Here is a 27,814-nt window from a genome sequence, read left to right as displayed (position 1 = left end):
CCAGTTCCATAGCAACCCTGCGTACCTGCAGATCCACTGTAATACAAAGTGTAGTTTCTCTTGTTTATGAAACCTGCGCCCTCCCATCTTATTCCCTGCAATACAGTCACGCTCATTTTATACTTATGCAATTCAATTGCAACCTCCTCCATCTTGCCCGGCTGCAACATAGTGCGTACGTTCCATGTGCCACATTGTATATATAATCGTTTGTCTTTAATTCTTTGCTTGGGTCGTTGGTTTATGGGGAGTCCGGGGTTCGTAATCAGGGTTTTTTTTACCGTGTTGGGTGATTAACCCTACGACGAACCCTCATCCTTTATCCGGGCTTGGGACCGGTCATAGCGTAGGTAGAGTCGTTCCCTATTACTATAGGCGGAGATTGTGACATGGTATGGCTTAGGTTTTTCCAGGCTTCTTTAAACGCAGTTATATAATCAGCATGAACACGTTTTTTTTTATTTCTCAACCTCATTTCAATTACAGAGCGAATCGTTCAACCTCAATTTGAGTGTGGTCCTTCTCCTTTTTTTAATGTACATTGGTGATATTACGTGGCATTGCAATATTAATTTAATAAAGCATTGGTGAGTACTAAATTTTTTCCTGGTTTTTTTCCCTGCTCCATCACTATACAGAATAGTGGTTTTATAGTCGTCGTCGTCGTCGTCGTAGAAAGAGGCAGAAGAGGAAGAGTAAATTATTGACATATTATTACACTGGAAAGCTAATTTGCAGTAAGCCCACTTTCGACTTCAATCAAAACATTGCAAAGACCATCAATCGTTTTTGGTTGCAGAGAGTAAAATTATGAATGGCAAGTTTTGTTTTAAATTATGCGCTGGACACATTAGATTTTGGATATATCAAAACGCATTGTCTATTGTAAACACATATTTTTCAGTAATTTTGTCAGATTCCTTTTCCTTTCTGGCGTAGGTATTTTTTCTTTTCTTGCTGAACAAGGTATTTTAGTCCATCTAAATTATTTGTTTGACTGAAATAGTTTTCAATTCAGGTATTCAAATTTCTGACAGACTTCTATACTATGTTTAAAATGTTTATTTGTCCCTTAAAATGGTCGAAATCAGTGTTTCTAAACCTTTTTACAGCTGAGGATTACTGAAATTATTAGAAACGTTTTACGCACCGCTAACGTATAAGGAAAACATATTATATAATAACGTATGATAGCAGTTAATTTCGTCACGTAAAACCATTAATATATTTAAGGACAAAAACACAATGCTCAAATACTTACAGTTGCACAGGTTTTATTAAAATTTTAGCATTAGCATTTGGACGCTCAAAAATTGCGGACCACAAGAAAACTTTCTGAGGACCACTAGTCTAAATTAAACATTGGCATCATTAATAATATACAACCAAGCCAGGGCTCGAAATAGACCGGAACGCACCGGAGCGCCGTTCCTGTTCGTGAAATTCTAAAAGATACCGTTCCGGCTCGTGGATTCTTTGAAAATTGCGTTCCGTTTCTTGTTATTGAGATAATATTGCATGTAGGTATATAGTTCTTAAAGTTGTAAGAACTGATTCGTGAGAATATGTTAGGTTATTTATTAACGATTAGTCCTACAAGGTCTACAATATAATATAAGCTGTTCGGTTTTCAGATGTGCTCCAAATTTGTAATTATTTACCTTTACAAGCAGGGCTGAATTTCCAAAAAGGGCTACAGGTCCGGGACCTAAATTTAGTAGGTCTACAGAACCCGAAAAATAATGTGAAATCACAAAAGAACCTTGCAGCGAAGGAATACACAAATATACGAGCTTCTAGAATTTTGAAGATAAGAACCCAATTTTCTTTTTCTAATATGAAAAAACCATTAAAAAAATAATTGAAAAAACCAGGTTTTAGTATTTCTCTGTATCCATCTTTCAGAATCGTCCTTGTTTCTCTTATGAATGCCGGATTTATTTGAAATACCATCTGAGATATTATCTGGCACCACATAGTGCAGACACAAAAACAAGTCATTATCTTCCAATACTGGAGTAATATTTTTTGTGTTAAATATAATAATTGCTATAGGTACTATATAATTATTATAATACCATTAATATCGATAATTCCTAGTATGTATCATCTGCAAAGAATAATATTTTCCGAATTAGGTACCTACCTACTCGTACCTATTTTAATAACAACTGTTGTTTCACTATTGCAAAAAAAAGTTTTTAATTTTTTTCTTCAATTTTCTAGTAGGTTTTTTAAACGGAATACATAGTTTTCAACTGCACCACAGTGGATCAAATAAACAGATGTGGATGGTTCAATGTCATCTTGCCGAGATAATAATATTATGTAAATGATTGTCGGTTCGTGATTAGACTGTGTTTCTATATCATTTAGTGTTCTTAAAACTGTTGAATACCTACATAGGTAGTAGGTACATCAATATTATTGTATATTTGCATAGTAGAAGCTGTTACCTTATGGCAGTGAAATTTAATGCTGCTCTGGTCTTTTCATTTTCTGATGTTTTAAAATAACTCCACAATATTGAAACAAGTTATAATTTTTGGGGGTGTCTTCACAGCCTTTCTGGTGTTTATCATTTTGAAGTGTTTGTATTTGTCTTCACCAATAACTTTTTTTAAAAAATCACAGGGAATAATTTTGGTTCAAGTTTTTCTGTATGAAAATGGAGACCAAGCTATACATATCAACAGACGACGTAATAAAATAATGACTGACACCTTATTTTATCAACCAAAAGTTGAAACGGCCAACTACTATGCTATGACCAATTAATTCATAAATAAAAGCACCATATATATGTATTAATTAAATACATAGAAATAGATATGTACCTACATATTATACAATATTCGGCGTAAAAACCTCAAAAATGATAATCATGCACGACTATTGCCACTCGATTACTAATAAATGGTAGGTAGGTACCTACCTATCATACATTTTTTTCACTTAATGTGACCTGTATGGGCATTGGTTAATAATAATCGCTGGCAAGCTATATTATTTCGTCTAGGTATCTTATAGGTTCAAAATGCTTGGGTGACTAGGTACAATGAAAAAATGGCGTTGCGAAAACCTTTATAACATTTTGTAGTCTTGGGACATCTCTCAACAGCAGCCTCAAAATGATTGATTCCTTGCTATAATTAGAAGAGAGGCGATCTTCCTGTTTTTTTATCTTCACAGAATTATTAAACTCATTATTTCGTTCTTCCAGTCAGCTTTGAACGTAATATTAGATTGATTAAGGGCATTAAAGCGAGATATAGGTACCTAGGTACCTAACTTGCCGACAACACCGAGTTGAGTCTTTATTTTAATTGAGGCTTTTCAGCGATTAGGAATGCAGTATATGTATGAATAGAATAGTTACCTAAATTATAATAATACTTATATTATAAGTACCCACATATAATTTGATTTTTTACGGCGTATTGAAAACCTGTGTTATTAAAAATCTATAAACCTTATAGAGATGGGTACCTATCTTCTTCTTATTGTGCCATCCCCTAGCGGAGGTCGACCACCATCAAGGCGATCTTATCTTTGTCGTCTGCTACCCGGAACAGTTCGGTGGAGCTGCACTCGTACCAATCACGGAGGTTCTTAAGCCACGAAATGCGGCGCCGTCCTCTGCTACGCTTCCCACTGATCTTTCCTTGAATGACAAGTTGGTGAATGCTGTATATGTGTCCTCTCATAATGTGGTCGAGGTATTGTAGTTTCCTGGTTTTGATACTACGTAGAATTTCTCGGTCCTTCCCCATTCGATTGAGAACTTCAACATTTGCCACCCCGCCGGTCAGTCCAAGGAATTATTTTGAGGATGCGTCTATACAGCCACATCTCGAAAGCTTTAAGTCTCCGTGACATCTTTTGGTTTAGCGTCCATACTTCCATGCCATAGAAAAGAATTAAGAGCACATAACAACGTACCATACGCAGTCTCAGACCTAAGTTAAGATCTCGATTGCTAAGGAGGCGTCTCATTTTGAGAAAGGCGCTCCTTGCGATCTCAATTGTAGTTTTTATTTCCTGAGACTGGTCCCATTTCTCATTGACCCATAATATCGTTGTTAGGCAAAAAATACAGCAAATCATTAGTAGGTAATTAATAATTATTATGCTGTGTTATAATATGAATCATTATTTTTTACTGTTTATGTGTTAGCAGATCTAAAAAACTATAACGAAGTGATCGTATACTATTTTAAGCCTTTAACTTCCAAGTCGTATTTCTGATATAAATTTTATAAGCCCCACATGCCTATACGCTGAAATGATTCATTATTTTTCTATGTTACTTAGAGAAGCTTCATACATCGATTGGCGTAGGCCGTAGCGTATCGTTATACCGTACAATAGACAAAGGGTTAAGTTGACGATTATTCGTTATAAGAAAATATAATATATTATGAATTTTGCAGCAATGTGAAAATAGATTACGGCAAAGCAATAATTCCCGGGGCATCCCAAGTTTTCTAATGCAGCTCGAAGACGGTGAATTCCCATAACACGGGTAAGTACAGCGCAATTATTTTTTACTATAGTAGCTTAAAATGTAATGACGTCATTCTTTAGTTCCTCGTACTACTGGTGCCTGGTCATGCGACTTCGAAACATTTTGATTTTTGATAATAGTGTAAAGATAAACCATCACTTATTTTATAATAATGTAGTGTTTTGAATGTATAGTTTCGTTATAATTATTACATTGAACTAGCTAAAGTTTTGTGATGTGATTTTACTTCATTTTATGACATGTGACGTAACCAATGTCGTTTGCCTAATCTAAATTGTTTTTAGGTGATCGAAGTTGGATCCTGAACAATTATTACCTACCGCATGAGATGAAAAAAAATACTCAGTATTCTTCGCCTAGAGAGATCCCACTTATCATCTGGGTCAATGTCAATGTTGGCGTAAGTAGTAAGTACTTATAAGATTTTACGCATGGAATGTAATGAAGTTAGAATGTCACCATCAATTTCCTAGGGTAAACAGTCTATTGTAGAAAAAAAAACTATCAATTATAATCTGGATGGCGAACCCTTTTGAGTAGGTATATTAATATTTTACTAAATAACTAAATGAATACTTTTTTAATCAATTTTTATGGGTAATGATTACTCTCTGGTGTTTGCTTTTCTCCATCGCCAACCACCACGTCTCGACACACATAGTCGAGCGTATACCATGGTGTACAGAACATTGGGCGTTTTTCATAGCTGTGCTAAGAGTGACACCTGTAGAATCTTCCCGATATCTCGATTGGCGTGCAAGAATGCATGATTTCTAATCCAATTTAATCTATTATGGTCATGCCTCAATGAAAAAAGACTTTGCTAATCATATGGCGTTTAAAACTTTTTGAAAGAAATAGTGCCCCATAGAAACCAAGTTACAATAACCGAGCCGGTATTAAAACTTACTCGTTTGTATACATTGATATAAGTACCATGATAATACACCGTTTCATACAAAATCACAATATTAAAGTGGGCAAGTTTTGCAGAATAGGTCAAAGACATCTTTCAAAAATCTCGAATAATCCTTTTTTTGCAATGTGGGTAAAGTTAATATTTAACTACTTGCTACAATATAATATAATATATATATTAGCGTTTCGGAAAGAAATGTACAACAATAACCCTTATTGCGATGTAGGCAGGGTTAATTTTTCAACCACATTTATCCACATTTTTATGTCCAGAGAGAATGATATTTGAATGAATGGATGGGACCTGTCGGATCTTGATTTCTATTAGCATCGTTTGCGAGGGTCCTTTCAATTTTTCAAATTGCGTATTCTCATATAAATGTTTGTATTCTATACAGGTGCCGTACGTAAACAAAAAGAACTGATGACTTCATTAAAATCTTGGATGCGGGCCGCACCGCGGCCAACATCGATTATTCTAACTCGGAGAAAGATCAGATGCGGTGCCTGGACATGCTCGCCACATACTGCGTGCAGGAAGCTAACCATGAAAAGAATATTAACATGAAACGGGATCTGTTCACCAAAGCCACAAACCTATACACCACTGCCGACAAAATCATCATGTATGATCATGTAAGACGATACCTACCCACTTTCATTACCTATTTTATTCAACCTAGTCAAATTTTGTTCAAATTTCTTTATATATAATAATATGAAGTGAACTTTACAATTTACAAGTTCAATCCATTCACAACATGACTTGGAAAAACAAAATGAAAACAACTGATTTTTCATTATACAACAGCCGAATTTACTTTACCGGCGAAAATGCTGTACATCTGTATGTTTTTTTTTTGCAGAATCTTTTGGGCCGAGCATACTTGTGCTTGTTGGAGGGAGATAAAGTGGTGGACGGTGGATGCGCAATTCAATTTTGTGGTGAATCAATCTTCCAACAACATCCCCTCGCTGTTCTGGAAAGTGTGCATCGCTTTCAATATAAAAGACTACCGCAGCGCTCTCGGCTTCTACAGGGAAACTCTGAGAACCAACCCCAACCGCCTGGCTGTTCTCCGTCTCCGTTTCGGCATGGGCCATTGCTTTATGAAGCTAAATAATCAGGATAAAGCAAGGTTTGGGATACTTACATTGTTTTAAATATTTTTCACAGCAAACGTCAATCTGTGAAATGAGAATATACTCATCTCTCATTTAAAAGAGTTCAATATAATAGTTTGAATATTCAGTTAAAATGAATATCTAGAATTTTTCTAAATTGAGTTTGCATATTTCATCAAAGATCCATTAATTCTCATGTTTTTTTAAGTTTTGTTGATTTACGGATGAATGCCATGTGCCAAGTGCAATTTTGCATTATCAATCTTATATTCAAATTCTAAATAGTCATGACTCATGACTCTGGATCCAATTGGTAATGCAAGTGGCTAAACATCCATTTCTCATAAAAAAAATATTTTATATTTAAAGTATTTTTTCCAATGAAAAACCATTATAGTGTAACAATAATTTAACCCTGATCATCCACAGATACGATTTCTAGTGCGCATGAATTACACAACTGATAAACATTCTACGAATAATGTTTGCTTTATAATAATTATTGACCTAAGAATAAGGTAGTATTATTTTGAAATACGCCATTTCTATTGGCATTTCCCAGTGGCTAAGCCACAACATACGACCGTAGCCATAACCATAATCTAACCTAACCGAAAAAAATATTTTTTTAAATCGGTACATGTTCAAACACGGGCATTACCATGATCTTACTCCCTACTTCATTTATCATTTGTCAATTTATAGCTACGGCCGTATATTGTAGCTTAACCACTGGGAAATGCCAATAAATATGGCGTATTTCAAAAAATAGTACCTTATTCTTAGGTCAATAATTATTATAAAGCAAACATTATTCGTAGAATGTTTATCACATTTGAATGGTCAAAGACATAGCTTATAATTAGTATCTTTAGAATTATCTTCAAATGTGTTAATCGTGCCAATTTTTTAATAATAAAATGCCTAATTTTTGTTAAATTTGGGATCACAAAGATTATTAAATATAATTTTTTATCGTAAATATGTCACTATATAATGTTAACATTAATTTTACTAATGGTTTTGTAAATGCGTTTAAAAAATAATGAATCTAAAAAATATTAATACCACTGCACATGGATGTACCGAAATATGACTATATTCTAAAACATTAGAGCGAAAAGTTTAAAAAAATACTATTTTATGTAATAAAAATACTTTATGCAGTCATCAAATGTTTAAAATAAATATAAAGGATAATAAGGCTTCAAAATTATATAAATAGATTATCTAAAACGTTTAAGGAATGTCCAGGATTATGCTCCGAATATACCTAATAGGTTGAGCAAATGGCTGACATCCATTTCTCCTAAAAACAAAATCTGTCAATACAAACCTCTACTCTGTGGAGGCCCATATGATCCTATTAGGATCGGACATTGTCGAAAGAAAAAAGAAAAAGAATACCATAAAAGCTCCATTTTTACCTATGCTGAGCATGTGGGCCGTTAAGTCTGTAAAGAAAACATGAAGAAATTATATGAACCTATAATTATGTCTGATTAATAAAATTACATACTTAATGTAAATATTATGATATAAATTTCATATATCACATGAGTATGAAATGAAATTTATGACGAAAAGAATAAAATCCTTTCTACATAAATTTTAAAAAGATCTCATTGCTCCATCTATCTAGTAATCATAATAGTAATTCAAGAACCTTGTCTATCCGCTTAATTCAGCAGGGTGAAAATTTTTCTCAGTTCAGTTCATTCAGTTGTCTTGTAATTTGTTTTCAGGGTTACAATCCAAGTCCAATAACAACACAGAGAATCGGGGGTTGTGTGCGGAGAACTGTTACTAACTTGCACGAGAAACCGCGACCAGGCTACGCAGTTTGCACTTTCTGCATTTGTCCTGCCGCACTTTGGCCTCGAACAGATGTATATCATTTTATCGAGGGGATTCAGAGAATGTATGTATATTTTATATCATATTTGTATAGGCGTACAGTTAAAAATATATTTTTTACTGGCCCTACAATCCGATGTGGATCTCGGCTGCCTCATGAAGAGGTCTCATAACAGATATTTTTTACAAGAAATATAATTGATCGTTTGCTCAACCTATTGGGTCCACAGCTTAACAGTTGATATTCCTAAATAATACACGTGATTTAAGAATGTAACAGTCTTCATTGAAAATATTTAACTTGGAACAGCCTCAGTAAAATACCCATTCGAAAAATCTTGGATCTTCTCAAGCTGACTCAGCTGGCATGCGATAAATCTAGGGTTGATTCCCATGTCATGTTCTAACATTTTTATCAATTAGGTTTGTTTCTGAACCTGTTTCGAGTTATGTATGGAAGATTGATGAATGTTTCATTGTTAAATCTTGTGTAACATCTTGAAGAATCTATAATTTAATTTAAACTATTAAAAAGTACCTACTAGTATGTCAGTACGAAAATTCGAAGAGATCCTTATGCTATCTATGAATCAAAATTTGTATATAATAGAATATGACCTGGTATTCACCACTTAAGAAAATTGCTTTACAATAATTGTTTTGTTCACCCATACGCACTTGTGGCAGGCCGCTGCGGCTAGCCGGCATACAAAAAACGATATGCGGCTAGCCGCGATGCGGCCTGCCGCAAGTGCGTATGGGCACTAAGCTTTTTATCAAGTCATCATCATCAGCCGGGGTCGATCTACAGTTGGATGAAGGCCTCCCTTAGCTTCCTCCATTTTTCTCGGTCCATAATTCTTTACTGCCACATACATCCTTCTTCTTGGTCGTTCACTCATGGCTGAGGATCGTGACCACTTTTTAATTTTGCCATCCAACTTTATTGCCGAGTTTTTTCTTATTTTTTTATCAAGTATGAGGAGTGAAATTTATGTTCTAGTCTATATTATTATAATGTTGTAATTATTATTGTTAATACTGTATGGTGGGCGAATTTAAATAATTCATGCAAAGCCAATGTATAAATATATTAAGTTGTTTTATTGTATTCAACAATTATTCCTTCACTGGACCTCCCAATGTTTCAAAAATGTCATAAAGGCTCAACCAAAGAACTACGAGATAATAAAAATTCTTGGATCACTATACGCTAAATCTACCTTTCAATCTTAACGAGATGTAGCTCGTGCACATCTCAAGAAAGTCACTGATCAATTCCCAGATGACATCGAAGCTTGGATTTAATTAGAGCAGTCTGATTTGCAGTTATATCATCCCATTTTTTATTAATATACAAGACATAAACTTTCATTTTTAAAGATATAATAATTATGTATAACCATCTTAGTCATTTTGTCATCTGTCTTTGTTTCATCGTTGATACTAGATAGATCAATATACACTTCAGAGAAGAGGTGTTTATTATCTGCATTGTGAAACTTGTAAAACAGTTTAGAGATTCACACAATTCACCAAGCACGTCTTTATAGCGAGCAGCAGCCATATTGTAGATCCAATTCATGGTCCGAAATATGTGTATCTATATGACAAGGGTGATCGACTAAATCTCATGGAGCAATTTGGGATAAAAAAAGTGTATTCCAAAAAAGTCTATGTGGATGTTAATCTGTAAAAGACTTGTTTTCGCAGGGTTTAATTGAATTTTAAAAACTAACCCAACACCATCTGTAAGTTGTCTTATTTCAATGAAAAAAATATGCATGACTGACAAAGTTTAATGTGCACTATTTATGGCAGTTCTTAACAGCCTACCTCCACCCTTCACCACTGCTATCTATGCCCCAAGGCTTTCTATGCAATGTGCTGCTCACCCATCTAATGGTCAAACAAGCAATGAAATGTAAAAACAATAAATCGTTGACTACGTAGTATACGTTAATATTCTGTTTATTTCTGTACACGTTTGCTTAATCTTATCAATGCTTTTTTGTTTGCAGTATGAGAATTGTTTGAACAAATTCCACGCTCACCATAATGTGGATGATTTGATTTACATGGCCCGAGCTGTGTCGTATGCGAATCGACTCCAGGAAGCCAATATAGCTTTGCTACGAGCCAGACGAGTTGGGCCTTGTAACGGCTCTCTACTCTACACCATGATGCTCATCCTGAGAAGAATGTCCGCCCACGTTTTGATTGGTCACAGAAGTTTATTACTTTCAATACTTACCTATGTAACTACCTACCCACAGAAAATTGATTAATTTTTGTATCATAAATTTCATGATTTTTCCTTTATAACATTGATGATTTATTGTAATATATTTAGACCAAGCAAAGAAATTACACGTTACACCTCCTTACATTTTTAAGTTTAAGTCGACCACCCAGTTAAGTACCTCTTGGATTGATGATTGTTAATAGAAAGGTAGTTTAAAGTATTTTAATAAATAATTGATGTTTTATGATAAATGTTGAATTTCATTTTTTCACCCTTTCCTTTGCTCAGCTGTTATAAAATATTATTATATTCGCAGAGAGCATAATATTCATAGACTATAGATACATCTAGACGCCACCCGTTGCATTGCTAAATGAAGCTGCGTGCCATGCGTTTGGTTTGTGGGTGAGCGAACGCATTCGTCTACAAATGTTCGAGACCATAGACCATTTCGGTAGTGCTCGCACTAGACGCTCAGAATTAAAATATAATTTTCTATAATAATATACAAATAAATTATCACGAACATGTATCAACTTACCTATGAAGCGTAATACCATCTTTTTGCTTATCAGTACGGCTACCATATTTTAATACAACACATAAAACCATCTTTCCTGCTTAAATAACTAAAAATATTTACCAATGACTATGTTTAACACAAAAAATAGCAATTTAGCAACACGAGCTACGACGCTACGTGAAGCGATTTACCACAATTTGTCGGCGATACTTTTGGAAACTAACTCAAACATATGTAGACCTTTTATCTTACTCTAGCGCGTGTCGCAGTGATTATAAGGGTGCCGAATACTTTCCCACTCGCACTCATGCATCGTTTTTGTTATGAAAACAATGGGTTAAAATAAATGCTGTTTGGGTCAAAATAGTTCAGGATTTGGAAAGCAATGTTATTGCCAATCGCTCACCGGCCGTTGTTTTTCGCATTTGGGTTTTTATAAGGGGCTAATCTAAATCATCACCCATCGAAATCTCCACACGTTAAGCATAGGTAGGTATATGATTACTTCTTGGTTTCTTATTAAATTATAGTAGTATCCATGGGTTTCCCACATTCGCCGGCATTATAATACGATGTAGACAAGAACAAACAAAACGCAATAAAGGCTCCTAATTTTGTTTATGGTCTCGAATATCTATTCCTGTCGACTCAGCTGTCAAACTACCTAATAATATTATTTTGCCACGCCGTTCCGCAGAGGAGTCTTGCTTTAAATAATGTATAAAATGAATGTAAAACGTGAACCGGGTGAATTCGATGCTCATGCGGACGAGCACAAAGGGTGTGACGTGCCATTATTGCATCCAAATACCCCGAATGTCAAAATTTGTATAAAGCAAGAGACAGCCGATGATCCTGACATCAAGATCGAGGTTAGTTTTCCATAACCTATCATTTTAGTTCACTTTTATTAATCCGTGCTGTGAAAGCCAAAATACTTGTCATGCCTACATGTTCAGTGGTGTCGATTAAATATTATTGACGACAAGTTTTATTAGTGTTAGTCAAAGCTTAGTGTTGCAACGAACTCAAATTTTATAAAATATTTTATTCGTGAACACAGAGCATCGCATTGATAGATTTACTACCGATACAGAAATGTACTGGGTTCAAAATTAAACCAAAAAACGCATTATAAAACGTCAAAATAAGACACCACTCCGCTAATCTGTGACGCCTTGCGTGTCTCATTATCATTAGGTATAAAATCAGCTTTTATTTGTATCTAACCTAAAAAACATATGGCAACGCACATCTTACCGTACCTAGAAGTTCCTAAATGGGGCTGCAAACACGTTGTCATTGCAAATAGAGAGCAGAATTACATAGGCATTATAGCAGTGATTCCCAATCGGGCCGTGAATACCCCGGGGCTCCAAGAGAATTTGTAAAATGTTCCGAAAAAGTCCGACTTAAACCATGTTCGTAATAGCATACAATGAAAGACTACTGACCGTGTCAGATCCTCCTTTTTATGGACCTTCACAGAGTATTACTATTTTACTATTTACTATTTTTACAATTAAGGGAAGTTAGCAACTTGCTCAAATTATTAGGTCCAAACTCTGACTCAAACACAAAATGAAAAACATTTAAGTATTTGCCAGACTCACAAAAATTCGAACCTGTGATCCAAACGTTATAGGCCGTCAGCACATATAGCACTTATTGCATCAATCACAACCAACTTGTGCTAATACTTTGATACAAACCTAACCTAAGTTTGATAAAATGAATCACTTTATCATTTAGCGGTCGATAAGTAAAGAAAATACCCATTGGTAGGTACTTATACCCATTTAACAAAAAAAAAAATACTCTAGGTGGCTCATTGGTTCTTTGGATTAGTCAGCTATGAAATTATGGTTTCTAGACTATACCCGAAATCCTTGGCAGGTCCAGATAATATTTCTTTAATGGCGATCGAAAGGATGCAAAAATCTATCTGGAACAGTTAGGTGGGGGTCCGTCTCTCACTTTTCTGCCTTATTTTACCAATGCTAGTGGTAGGATGCACCCTTATTAAATAACTGATTTATTATGTTTTAAAACATAATGCTATATTGTTTATCAGACACCTTGAAAGACCTGCATATTATAAAGTCGGGTACTAATTTTCAGGAAATTGACTTCAACGAGTTTGTTGACGAAACAATACGCCAAAACAAATACGAAGTCCCGCAGCCTGGCTGCTCGTATTTCGACCGTGAAACAGTAAATCAGGTAGGTACACAATATTGCAGGAAATTTCAACAATATACCTATTTACAGTCATAGTTTAATATTTTAAAAGTAATAATGGAGAATTTATATCCACAATATTCATAAGAAAATGATTGAAGGAGCATTCTCTTCATTTTTTTTAGCACGGATCACACGACTTTCCTGATATGCAAGCCGCAATGCCGTACGATGCAATTACAATACACGAACATGACATTAAGCAGGAAATAGTGAATGCTTCCGAAAAAGAAATATGTTTAAAATTGACAAGAGCTTCCTTTTATCACAACAATTTTGTATGCGATGTATGTTATGCATTTTTCTCTTCAAAAAAGATTCTGATCAATCACAAGTGTATGCATGACGTATCTCTGGCTCATAATGAAGATGCTCTTCGACCACAAACCTTCCAAGAGTTTGGTGAATGCTCGGATTCATCAATGTTCAATAACGATTCACAGGTACGTTCCATTGTCATTGTATCATTGCTACCTACCTATATTAAGTATATTAATTTTGTTAATTCAAACACTTCGGAATTGTACGAAATATAATATTTGCGCTTTTCATAGATGACTGTAATTGATTGGTGGAATGATTATGATGGTAGATGTGGATGTTGGGGTGGGTTACATGTTATCCTTGACTCAATAGTTGGTTGATAAAGTTTGTACCTACTTTACTGTGTTAGTTTATTATATAAGTTAGAATTCATTGTATTCATTGTCAGTGTGTATATATCTTTTGGTGACTGCAGATAATGCCTGAAGATGCCAAATGGCGAAACCCAGGTTGCAAAAAACTACTCAAATGGAATATTACAAAACTTAAATCCATTATAAATTAGACCAGTATTGTTTATTTAGATTGAGAATTATGACAATATCTATAGTAATATAATGTACTGCATTAATGTAAATAAGAAGAACAATCTATGAACTATAGTCTGACAACATAAAACTGAACCTTTTGAGGTTCGGTTGTGTTCGACTATGGTCAGCCAGTACAGGACCGTCTAATAAAGAACTGAGCCATCACTCAAAACCAGTGACGTCCCTAGACAAAATGCCACCCCATTTTCTATACAGTATTTTTTATCATCCTTTCATGACTCCAATATCTAAGAAATGTGTTGTATGGATACATTACAAAAACGCCATCTCTACTTCAATAGACAATATTGCGAGTCCACGGTTTCAGATACATACATTCAAAAATACACCTGACAGCTTTGAAAACTCGTGAGTGGCTGGCAAAAATATTTGGATAAATTAATTAGGTAAATATGTACCTACCTATAATTTGCAAATCTGCCCGTTTAATTGCTGGCCATCAAGATCATGACGTCTAATGACAACGGACGTAAACTAGACATCGTGAATCCGACAAAAAATACATACATTAACTGGATACATACAAACATAAACTTTTCATGTTAATTAATACATTTTGTTTCCAACCAGTGAGGTGAATTTTTTAATGGAAAGATATTTCCGTTACTAAGTTTAGGTACTTACCTATTGCTATACACTCGATCCTCTTTTTGCACGGTTTCGAAATAACACGGTTTAAAAAAAGAAGCGATTATTTTTTATTTATATTAAAAACTTAAAAGAATACAAATACGTACTTACGTATGTACATATTTATCATAAAATTGCGTTGCAATGGACCACACGCCACTGGTGCATACATATGTTGTCACCGGATGCCGCCCAGATATACATGCGTGCATACATGGCGCCACTAGTCAGTCACTTCGGGTTCGATAAGAGAGCTTCATTAAATATTTCCAGCGATGTAAGTCCCTTTTCACCAGCAAAAAAAAAACAGTAAACGAACTCGTTTACTGTCGAGTAGCGACACTGAATGAATATATTTCTCATGCTAAATTTATTTTAAATCGAAAATTATGTATATTATGTATAAATAATACTTAAATAAATTCGATTTATTTTTGAGTTCAAGAATTTCGTATTATGAGCTGATTTAAGGTAATGGAACCTATATACCATTTTTGTATGGGAACCTTATCTTTTTTTACATGGTTTTGTTTTGCACGGTATTCTTTGGAACGTATCCCTCGTGCAAAAAGAGGATCGGGTGTATATACCTAATCATTCATTCCGCCCTTTGACTAACTGCCGCCCCCAAGCGACGCTCAATCTGCCTACCCCCACGGGACGTCACTGCTCAAAACAACTAACTCCTAGTTGTACCACTATAGAACTGAGCCATCGATGGGTTAAATTTCAGTGTAGTTCAAAACGACAATAATTATTTATTTACTCTACAATATTATAGAATACACTAAACGAAAAAAGGTTTATGGTAAAGTGATTTTGCAAATCAATATGTCAAGTGATCGATCTGATTTTTACAACTGAACAGTGGGACCACTACTAATTGCGCTTGTACAAAAAGATAGACAAGGCTTTGTATCAACGCAGTGGTTGTAGATGTCGTTTTCATTTATTCATTAAAACGATTTCGCTATTAAACTTACAAGGTGCCTATTTTATAGGATAGTTTTAGTGTTAACATTAATTTATCGAATAATCGAAACCTCTTCTATGATAATTCTAATGTGGTAATACTATCAATATCTTTTATCTATGGCAAAAGTCTATTGTTACGTCGGATACGAATTTATTAATGATAATCTAAAAAAAACGCGAAATTAGAATCTGGTCATGAAAGAATTTATGGTTTGACATGGTATTACGAGGAAATATCTCAGAATCTAATACTTACAACAAACAAAAGAATGCTAGTGATCCCAACCACGCTTTTGAGGTTAGTTTCTTAGATTCTACTCGATATATTATTATTATGTTAGTCACAGAACAGATAACAAGTAGAATACCGATAGGGTATATTCAATACGCCGCATCTTGATGCAGAGTTTTGAATGTGTGAGTGTCCTTCGAAAATGAAGCACGCATTATGCATGTGCAATAGTGTGTGTAATACACCAACATTAAATGAGCCTAAATGCATTAACCGAGAGCAGTTTTCAGTATTCGACATAAAACGTATTCTTGACACGTGTGTAAGCTTAACCCGGATTCTTCCTTACTCGAGTCGGTAACCTGCTATCGCCTTACCCGTTATGTTTTTCAGTTCCCATTATTTCTGAGTTCCCTGATGTAAGTGTTTGTTTTTTTAATCGATAACAGTTATGTACTATGTAATAAATTATATTGTAATATTTCTTATGATTATCATTCTCAGCGGCAACCAACAAATGACACCGACGATAAGAGTAATAAAGAAAAAAGTGTATTTCCAAAAGAAGAGTGCATTCATTTCGGAACTCGAATTGGGAATTTTTCAATGACCGTCAAAGGAAACTATTTAATACTTTTACCGATTATTCCGAGTATAAACAAGTCGACAAAAATGTCAAGAGCTACTGATGTTGATAAGGTAAGTTTCGAAGGAACTCTTATTGTAATAATTACCTCACCCAATCGAATCTTATTATTATTATATAAAAAATAACATATTATATTCCATAAATTTAACAAGATAGTGTGACTTCCACTCAAGAAAAGTATCTACTAGTCTAGTGCTTAAATACTGACGCCCATGCGAATTGACTTCAAATAAAAATATTGATCAACATAAGTACCCATTTTCCTTTAAATTTAATCCACCATGGTTGTCAAGATTCCTATGTGTGTTATTAAGATGTTTGATTTTTTATATATTATTCTCTCCTACAGCCAAGTCGTTTGCTTACATGTTAACGCGATATTTCACCTTCTTTTAGATGATTTCTGCAACCACTGCCGTGACCTATTCCGGTAGTCTCGGATTGACAGAGAGAGAAGAAGAAGAGCCATACGATGAAATACAGATTGACTATCAAGACATTAAAAAAGAATTGGGCGTATATGAATCTATTACTAATATAGTCAGTCACACTGCTAAACGTATGCATATACAATCTACCCTCACAGATCCCGAATTATTAGTAGCTGTTATAAAGTTGGAGAAAAAATCATTTAATAAGGAAAATTTTGTGTGCAGTTTTTGTTTTGATTTCTTTGCCTCGCTATCTCAATTGAAGCTTCACAAAACGTGTCATAAAAAATCAATAGCGGAGACCGTCAATTATGTAAGCATGCGATCCGAATTCAAGAATCAAAACAAAATGACTCAATCTGGTAAAAAAACATTTAAATGTAATCAATGTGACTACTACAGCATTCATTCTGGAAATTTAAAACTACACAAAATGAATCACTCTCGTGTAAGGCCATTTAAGTGTGACCAATGGCACCACTCATCTAAAACATCTGGTGGAATGAAAATATACAAAATGACTCATTCTGGTGAAAGGTTATATAAATGTGACCAATGCAATTATTCTTGTGTCACATCTGGTGTTTTGAAAATACACAAAATGAATCATTGTGAAAGGCCTTTCAAATGTGATCAATGTAATTACTCTTGTATAACATCAAATAAGATGAAATTACACAAAATGACTCATTCTGGTGAAAAACCATTTAAATGTGTCTACTGTGAATACTCTTGTATACAATCTGGTGATATGAAAACACACAGAATGGCTCATTATGGTGAAAAGCCATTCAGATGTGACCAATGTAATTACTCATGTATAAGATCTGGTCATATGAAAATACACAAAATAACTCATTCCGGTGAAAAACCATTTAAATGTGAACATTGCGAATACTCGTGTATTACATCTACAAGTATGAAAATACACAAAATGACTCATTCTGGTGAAAAACCATTTAAATGTGACCAATGTAATTACTCATGTATAAGATCTGGTGATATGAAAATACACAAAATGACTCATTCCGGTGAAAAACCATTTAAATGTGAACAATGCAAATACTCCTGTATTAGATCTACAAGTATGAAAATACACAAAATGACTCATTCAGGTGAAAGGCCATTTAAATGTGACCAATGTAATTACTCTTGTATAACATCAAATAAGATGAAATTACACATAATGACTCATTCTGGTGAAAAACCATTTGAATGTGTCTACTGTGAATACTCTTGTATACAATCTAATGATATGAAAATACACAAAATGAGTCATTCTGGTGATAAGCCATTTAAATGTGACCAATGTAATTACTCATGTATAAGATCTGGTGATATGAAAATACACAAAATGACTCATTCTTGTGAAAGACCACTTAAATGTGATCAATGTAATTACTCTAGCATAATATCTGGTAATATGAAAATACACAAAATGACTCATTCTGGTGAAAAGCCATTTAAATGTAACCAATGTGAATACTCTTGTAGAACATCTGGTGTTTTAAAAATACACAAAATGACTCATTTTGGTGAAAAGCCATTTAAATGTAACCAATGTGAATACTCTTGTATACAATCTGGTGATATGAAAATACACAAAATGTCACATTCTGGTGAAAAACCATTTACATGTGACCAGTGTGGTTACTCTTGTATTGCATCGGGCACCATGAAAAAACACAAAATGACGCATTCTTGTGAAAGGCCATTTAAATGTGATCAATGTAATTACTCTTGTATAATATCTGGTAATATGAAAATACACAAAATGACTCATTCTGGTGAAAAGCCATTTAAATGTGAACAATGCAAATACTCTTGTAGAACATCTGGTGTTTTGAAAATACACAAAAGTGCTCATTTTGGAGAAAAGCCATTTAAATGTAACCAATGTGAATACTCTTGTATACATTCTGGTGATATGAAAATACACAAAATGACTCATTCTTGTGAAAGGCCATTTAAATGTGATCAATGTAATTACACTTGTATGACATCAAATAAGATGAAATTACACAAAATGACCCATTCTGGTGAAAAACCATTAACATGTGACCAATGTTATTACACTTGTATACAGTCAAGTAATATGAAAATTCACAAAATGACTCATTCTGGCCAAAAGCCATTTAAATGTGACCAATGTGACTACTCTTCTAGAACATCAAGTCAGTTGAAATTACACAAAATGTCTCATTCTGGTAAAAAAACCATTTAAATGTGATCAATGTGGTTACTCTTGTTTTGCATCAAGCACCATGAAAATACACAAAATGACTCATTCTGGTTAAAAGCCATTTTATTGTGATCAATGTATTTATTCAAGTACAACAACATCTAATATGAAAATACACAAAATTACTTATTCTGATACAAAGCTTTTTATATGTGCCCACTGTGAATACTCATGTATTCGATCAACCACCATGAAAGTACACAAATTAACTCATACTGGTGAAAAGCCATTTAAATGTGACTAATGTGATTACTCTTGTAGAACATCTGGCAACGTGAAAGTACACAAAATCTCTCATTCTGGTGAAAAGCCATTCAAATGTGACCAATGTGAATACACGTGTATTACATCCGTTACTATGAAAACGCACAAAATGACTCATTCTGGTGAGAAACCATTTTAATGTGCACACTGTGAATACTCGTGTTTTCGATCTACCATCATGAAAATACACAAATTATCTCAATCCGGTGCACAGCCATTTAAATGTGACTAATGAAATTACTCCAGTAAATCAAATTATTCGTTGAAATTAAACAGATCAACTCATTCTGGTAAAAAGAAATATAAATGTAATCAGTGTGCTTAGTCTTGTATTAAATCCAGTACGATATTGGCAGAAATTACCCCTTCTAGTGAAAAGTTATTTAGATTTGACCAATGTGAATATTCTTGTATAGAATCAATCAAGTAAAAAATTAAAGTAAGTATTAAAGTTAGTAATATTATAAGTATATAGTATATGTTAGTATTAAAAATAGTCATACATAATTTATATAGCTAATATTAAATACATTCTTTATTGATTTTTTTTAATATAACTTATTTTAAACTGCGGATTACTATATATGTTTAATACTTATATACCTAGTAATATAATAATATGACGTACAATCGTAAGAGTCATGTTATTGTAAACATACCATGGGTCTACTCTAGATTATAAGGTTAAATAAGTACTTCTATGTAAACAATTTGTGTGTTATCATTATCATCCAAATGTTGTAAATTCATAACAAATTAAATAAACTAACTTTTGAATAGAATCAAGCGAATGTAATGCATAGAAATAAATTTTTGCTAATATTATAAATAATTACGAATATTTTTTTTATTTTTTTTTCCCTCATAAATATTTTAACTAGTTGAACGATGTCCCTAAATAATGTGATGTTTGGTTTATATTAAGGCTTCAATGAAAGAAGGACACATATAATGTATTAGAAAGAGAATTATAAGATTATCTACATTACATATTATTTTTGCAAAATAAATATACGCGCAAGAATTCATGAGTAGGTAAGGATTATTATATGAAATAAACTCTGGTTCTTTCGTAAGAAAATAAAAGATCTATTTTTGAACAATGTACAATTGATTAGAAATGAAGACATTTGGTTAGCATACGATTGGCTAAATATGAAAACATTTCCGATCAATGGGCGATTAGTATATATATAATCGAACGTAGATTTCGACATATATCTAAAGTGTGTTTCGCCAGAAATGTTGTCATTTTTCCCTTCGTACCCCCCTCTCCCGGACAGCGTCCAGGTTACTAAGTTTAAAATTTTGATTCGTTATTCGTTCGATGTAAACAATTGCATCATCTTCCGAAGACGTCATTCATTATCAGCCGCGCATAGCAGCCGGTTTCCAGTACCTCTACAAGGACCCAATTACTCAAACCAATAGTCCTCAATCTTACGAGGACATAGACTCTCACCTCATGAATTTGTGTGACGTGTGTAATAAAATAAATACTTTCGAATTAATTGTAAATAAAATATTTGTGAATAAGTTTACCAAATAAAATTATGTATAAAAATTATTTTAATTATAAAATTTAAATAAATAATTAAACGTTAATTAATTGGACCTTTAATTTAACACTTCCGTAATCCTAATAAATTGGTGCCACAATATTATAGTACATACGTGTGTACAGTGACATTGAAATTGAATCCTTAGCTGATTCTGATGTGTCACGTAATGACCGTGAATATGCTTTAAAATAAATTAAAAATATACCTACTGAATTACTGACGTCATCTTAACATCAGGTGGCGTCTTCAGACTATAATAGTAGTTGACACAGACAAAAACGCCGACCTTCAGTTGGTGTTTGAAAATATATCCGATATCCATTTTCTCCTAAACCAAAAATCTGTTAATACAAAACGTCAAGACCGAAGACAATAATATTATGATCTTATTAGGATCGGACATGGTCGGATAAAAACAATGTAAATACTATTAATATACCTAGTATCTGCTTATAGATTTTATTAATTATTCCCGAACCGAAGAGCTATTTTACGTATTTCCAAGAATCGAAGCGAAATAATAAAATATGTACCTACCGTGTATTGATAAAATTCAATATAACACACTAATTAATATAACTCACACCCGACCAGACAAAATGTCCAGTCAAATGTTTCATAATATTTTTGCACTTTATAATAGAATTGATAGGATGCATATTAATTTATTACTATAATAATATTTAGTTTAGATTAATAATGTATAGTATCAAAATAATAAGTGTCGTAATGTGGCATCATATTATACTGTTCTATCTTTTGTCTATGGCACAAGCATACATTGTCTACTAGTTCATTAGTGTGACTCGATAATCGTTGAGAACAAACGCTTTCAAAACGTAAAATGGACGTAAAACGTGAAACGGGTCACTTCGAGCCTGATGCAGATGAGCAACGTCGGTTCGATGTGTCCTTAGAAGGAAATAACCGAGAGTTAAATACTTGCATCAAACAAGAGTATGCTGATGATCCCTGCCACGCTGACGAGGTTAGTTTTTAAAAATTTATTACCTTGGGATAAACATTTTCCAATGAATCAACAAATAATAATGTCATCATTTTACCAAAAGTTGTTTTAGCTGTAATTTTTATTTCTTCATTTGAGTTGACAGCTAAAACCGTTGAATTGTTATACGCTGCAGCGACTTCTATGATCACGCGGTAATGAACGTGCAATATGCCTTTAGACGCTCAATCCCGGCGCGCGCTCCTTAAAATGTTGTGCTGCGCAGGATATAGTTGACATGTAAATTATTGTAGCAGCAGACATCTGACGTGTACGCCCCTGAGCATGCGGTAAAGAACGCGCGTGTAAAGGCCGCTATTGTCGGTCTTGTTAAAAAATATTATTGATTTTATAACATAATGTTTTGTTTTTCAGCATATTGTTCCAGACCCGACAATAATAACATTGAAGGCAGATACTCAGCTAATTGATATCAAGACTGAGCTTATTGAAGTCACGATTCCCCCATTCAATTATGAAGATCCGCAACAGGGTTGTTCTTATTCGGAACAAATGAATCGGGTAAGCACTTTTATTTTAATTAATACTGATCGTGTGAAGGGGTGAAATGATTTGGTGATGGAATGAACTGTAAAACATTCGAATATTTTGATATTTTTAGCTGTCACCAGTAACTACATCTAACTACCTACCTATACAATTTGACAGAGTTATAACAATCCACCTTCATTAGGTACCTAAAATGCCAAAAGAACTCACACTGAGGTGGATTGTGTACTGGTAATTATGAGATAATACCTAGCAGACTAAACGTATCCAATATTATGTTATTTTATTATTCACATATTGACTATTACCTTATAAAACTCACGTGTGTGTTGTGGAGTCCTACTTCGGGCATTTTGTTATGTTTGGAGAGTGAGGGACATCATAACGGGCACAATTAGTTATATTGATAACACAGATTTTCAAGTTGAAAGCTGCCGCGCAGAGCTCGATTTATTTACACTGAAACATAGACAAGCATTGTTAATATTACATTAGGATAAACATTGATTTTTAAAACGGTTTGCCGAGAACTTTTACTTCACACAGCACTGGCATTTCAAGGGTGGGTTTATTTTTATCACATTTCACAGTATTCCCTTGTTGTTTCACTGGACATATTTTATTTATTACGATCTTGCGTGGTAGGGGTTATACGAATATTTATTAACACGGGAATACTAGACTGAAACAAGTATTGCCGTGGGCGGACGAGAGGTCGTATATCTCGAGTTCGATGTCGTATCGATACTAACTTTCAAATATCTGAAAATCCTAAGAGCTAGGGGTACTTTCTCGCTCGGAAGGCGCGGGGGGAGTTTTGAAATTCTGAACGGTAAATTCGGCCGAAGCATTCAAGGTTGAATGTATTTTCTAAGAAAGGCGTTCAGGTACGTAGCTCTGTGTGAGGGAATGCTGTCCAAATGCGTGTTCGTTTGCGAAATATTTATTTAGTGATATTTATCGGGGATATGTTTATGTTGTTTTTAAATTTGTGGTTAGATTGCTGATTTGGAATATGAATCGTTCTTTGAGGGGGGATGGTATATTTGGTGACACTACCCATTCGCTTCTCTGGCAATTTTCTCTTTGAGGGTTATCTGAGGTTGTGTTCGAATATACGTAGCGAATGTTTGCAGAAAATTTCGAACAATCGGTCCGTTAAACGGTCGGACATCAATTCATAGTTGTGAGGCTGTAACTTCGTGACCTCGCGGCTCCAGGCGGGGCTTATTATTAATTATTATGCCCATTCAAAAATTAATTATTATGTCACCTCGCTTTCCGAATCGAAAATGCATAGTGAAACGAATATATCTTGTCAACCTCGTGCTTCCAATTTAATCTCAAAGAATCCGCATTCACGTCATGGTTGTCGATCTTTGTGCAAATTTCGACTACACCACCTTTATGGCGAATTTATAAATGGTGTTTGAGTCAATAACATTGAAATGATGTACAGGCACTAAAGAATAAAAAAAAGGCAATGTAATATGCTTTTTTTAACGCATGAGGTTAAAACACAACTAAAAAAAAGAATTATTCTATCGATTAACCTACTGATCCAATTGTATAACATGAATAAATGAAAGTTGATTTGTTTTATAATCAAAACAAAACGGACTGCTTGACTTCCGTCAAATGTCCTCAGTGTATATGTTACACCGAATGTGTGAAATTACGTATTAAACGAGACCGGCAATATTTTGCCTAATTTATGAACGGGCTTGCATTATTCATGAATTATGCAATTTATCTGCTGAGTGCGTGAATTTGGCAGGGTATGGAATTCCTAAATTGTTAACATGACAGTAGAAAAAGTAAATTTAATTCGGATGGTTTTATTAGTTATAATTGGATATAATATAATATTATTATTATAATTAGGTTAGGTTAGGTTTTTTAATTATGAATTCAACTAAATGTCCATTTTGAGGTTAGCTAACAAGTGTCAACAAACTATCAAATCATACTATCACAAACAAACAATCGACCATTGCCTGAGACCCAAGCACGTTTCAAATCGTGAAAATACCCTTTAATAAAATTCTTCCGTTATCATATTATAGTTTTAATTTTTTTTGGGCATAGTAAATGGATATGACATATGATAATCAATGACATTTGACACATTTGGTTAGTTTGATTAGTTGCAAAAAACACCACCGGAGTGCGACCATCTATTTTGACCAATGCATGAGCATTTGACACATTTGGTTTAGTCTCAAAAAACACCACCGTAGCGCCACTGTCTAATTTGCACAATGCATGAACTAGGCATAAAAATGACTGCTGAATTCACGCACTCGGCATATATTTTGCCTAATTCATGAATAAGGCGACGAGCTTGCATTTTTCATGTAATATGGAAAACTTTGCCGATTTTATGTAATTCGCAATTTCACACATTCGGCGTAATATATACACATTTTACTTGCTGTGGTTATTATTAATTGTCATTGATCTTAAAATTACTGATAATAGGGTTCACGCTGATCACATATTTTATTTGCTTTATTATAAAGTTTCGTTAAAAATCATTGTTTTTCAGAATTCTTTAAAAGAATAATTATTGTCCACTACAAAATCGAATACCTATTTTCAGGGAGTAGATTTAAATGCTGACAATTTTGAAGACACCATAAACCAGACCGCTCACGAGGATCCTGTTATGCAAAATGCAAACCAGTAAATCAGGTATGTCCAACACAATACTCTATCAAACTTCAATAATGCATGTATATGCTGCCATAGTCTATGATTTTAACGTACGCAGCATTTACTGTGAAGGTTTGTAATAAAATGAGTGAAATACATGCTTTATTTAAATAGTTTCATGGTTTGTACTGATCCGAAATATCACAATGTGTATTTACTTCTTGGTGAGTGCACGTGGTGCTTGAAGATGCCGAAAGGCGAATCCAGGTCACAAAAACGACTCAAATGCAATAGTACGAAAGGTCAAAGATATAGAGGTCGTCAAAGAATATGTTTAATTCGGATTAAACAATTCTGATAGAGATGAATTCCAGACTAGCTCATTAGGTATCCTCACAGTGTTAAGCATCAATTACATTGAGCTACTTGACGAGCTGTTTGTTGGCGAATTTAAAAGCGGGCGATTTAGCTACTGCGATTGTGATGATGACACACAAAACTTTCCATTCGCTGAGAAATCACAAACCAGCGACTATTTTGACAGAACGTAGTTCGTTTTTTTACCGGGAGGTTGCTACTACGCTCTACTGCGCAGATGCAGTAGGCCTACACGCCGGTGTGTACTTTGTAAAGTTGACCGGTTTTCAACTTTTCTCGGGTAGATTGTTTACAATCTGCTTGTTAGCTTGTTCAGTGATGACACTGGGCGACTTTACAGGCAGATTGTACATTCGCCAACAAACAGCTTGTAGAGTAGCTCAATGTAATTGACGCAATATGGGTGTATCTATAGCTGGGTTTGCATTCATTTTATATTTAAGCCTCATGCGTACAAAATACATCATGAGCAAATCCTGTGGTTACATTAAGCAATCGTCTGAAATAATATATTTAAGGTTCATGCGTATTCAGTGGTTGTTATTGAATTGTTTTTTTAAATACATTTTTTACTATACACTTTGATATTCTTTTAGTTGATTCCTGCAACTTCTGCATTGACCGATACCGCTAGTGTCACATTGTCAAAGAAAATTTCAGAATTACAAGAGCCATACGATGAAATACAGATTGACGAACAAGAAATTAAGAGAGAATTCGGGATATATTATGAAAACAGTACTACTACAGACGCCGTCAGTTACACTGCCAAATGTAATCAAATGCAATCTACAGTCACAGATCAAGAATTATTAGTAGCTGTTATAAAGATTGAAAAGAAACAGTTTCCTAAGGAAAATTTTGTATGCAGTATTTGTTTTGATTTTTTTGCATCGCTATCTCTATTACGGCTTCACACAGCTTGTCATAAAAAATTAAAACCGGAAAAGATGGTTAATTATAGCAGTCGATCTGATTCATTGAAACTACATGAAATGACTCGTACTGGTGTAAGGCATTTTAAATGTGATCAATGTAATCATTCATGCAAGAGACGCGATTTGATGAAACGTCATAAAATGATACATTCTGGTGAAAAGCCATTAAAATGTGATCAATGTGACTATTCGTGTATTTCATATTCGTCGATAAAAAGGCACAAAATGACTCATTCTGGTGAAAAGCCATTTATATGTGATCAATGTGATTATTCATGTACTACATCCTGTCTGTTGAAAAACCACAAAATGACTCATTCTGGTGAAAAGCTATCAAAATGTGATCAATGTGACTATTCGTGTATTTCATCCAGTGCGATGAAAAGGCACAAAAGGACTCATTCTGGTGAAAAGCCACATATATGTGATCAATGTGATTACTCCTGTATTACATCCTATTCGATGAAAAACCACAAAATGACTCATTCTGGCGAAAAGCCTTTTAAATGTGAACAATGTGATTACTCTTGTATACATTCTGGTGGTATGAAAAAACACATAATGACTCATTTTGGTGAAAAGCCATATATATGTGATCAATGTGATTACTCGTGTATTACATCATGTACGATGAAAAACCACAAAATGACTCATTCTGGTGAAAAGCCATTTAAATGTGACCAATGTAATTACTGTTCTATAACATCTACTAATTTGAAATCACATAAAATGTCTCATTCTGGTGAAAAACCGTTTAAATAACACCAGTTTTTTACACAAGCCTTTTAAATGTGATCAGTACTAATTGCACATGTATTAGATCTGATATTACACATTGAATATCCTTTTAAATGTGACGAATGACTTTCACGAATGTCACTTGTATGTATCACGTGGTTTAAAAAAACATAAAAGGACTTATTCTGGTGAAACGCCATTAAAATGACTGTTAACAATGTGATTACTCTTGCATACAATCTGGTGATACGAAAATATACAAAATTAAACATTCAGATGAAAAACATTAAAA

General features: G+C 34.0%; 2 protein-coding genes and 1 long non-coding RNA gene across 4 annotated transcripts in view; 2 read left to right on the top strand and 1 right to left on the bottom strand.

Annotated features, from left to right (window-relative positions):
- LOC147076097 (uncharacterized) overlaps window positions 1-27,814 on the bottom strand; it is an 833,775-nt gene that overhangs the window by 711,828 nt on the left and 94,133 nt on the right. The gene's annotated exons all lie outside the window — the stretch shown is intronic.
- Window positions 4,190-6,082, top strand: LOC147076104 (uncharacterized). Its single transcript, XR_015069546.1, has 3 exons — window positions 4,190-4,525; window positions 4,813-4,935; window positions 5,845-6,082. It is a non-coding gene; the product is annotated as an uncharacterized LOC147076104 (long non-coding RNA).
- On the top strand, window positions 6,281-10,924 carry LOC147076103 (RNA polymerase-associated protein CTR9 homolog). Its single transcript, XM_085941567.1, has 3 exons — window positions 6,281-6,585; window positions 8,317-8,492; window positions 10,450-10,924. Exons 1-2 carry the CDS (start codon window positions 6,281-6,283, stop codon window positions 8,336-8,338), a joined length of 327 nt encoding a protein of 108 aa, XP_085797693.1. The 3' UTR covers window positions 8,339-8,492; window positions 10,450-10,924.

This window comes from Rhyacophila brunnea, unplaced genomic scaffold (genome assembly GCF_057557595.1).
Source record: "Rhyacophila brunnea isolate RB1 unplaced genomic scaffold, BYU_Rbru_1.0 scaffold_13, whole genome shotgun sequence".
NCBI lineage: Eukaryota > Metazoa > Arthropoda > Insecta > Trichoptera > Rhyacophilidae > Rhyacophila > Rhyacophila brunnea.
This window is presented reverse-complemented; position numbering and strand designations above follow the sequence as displayed.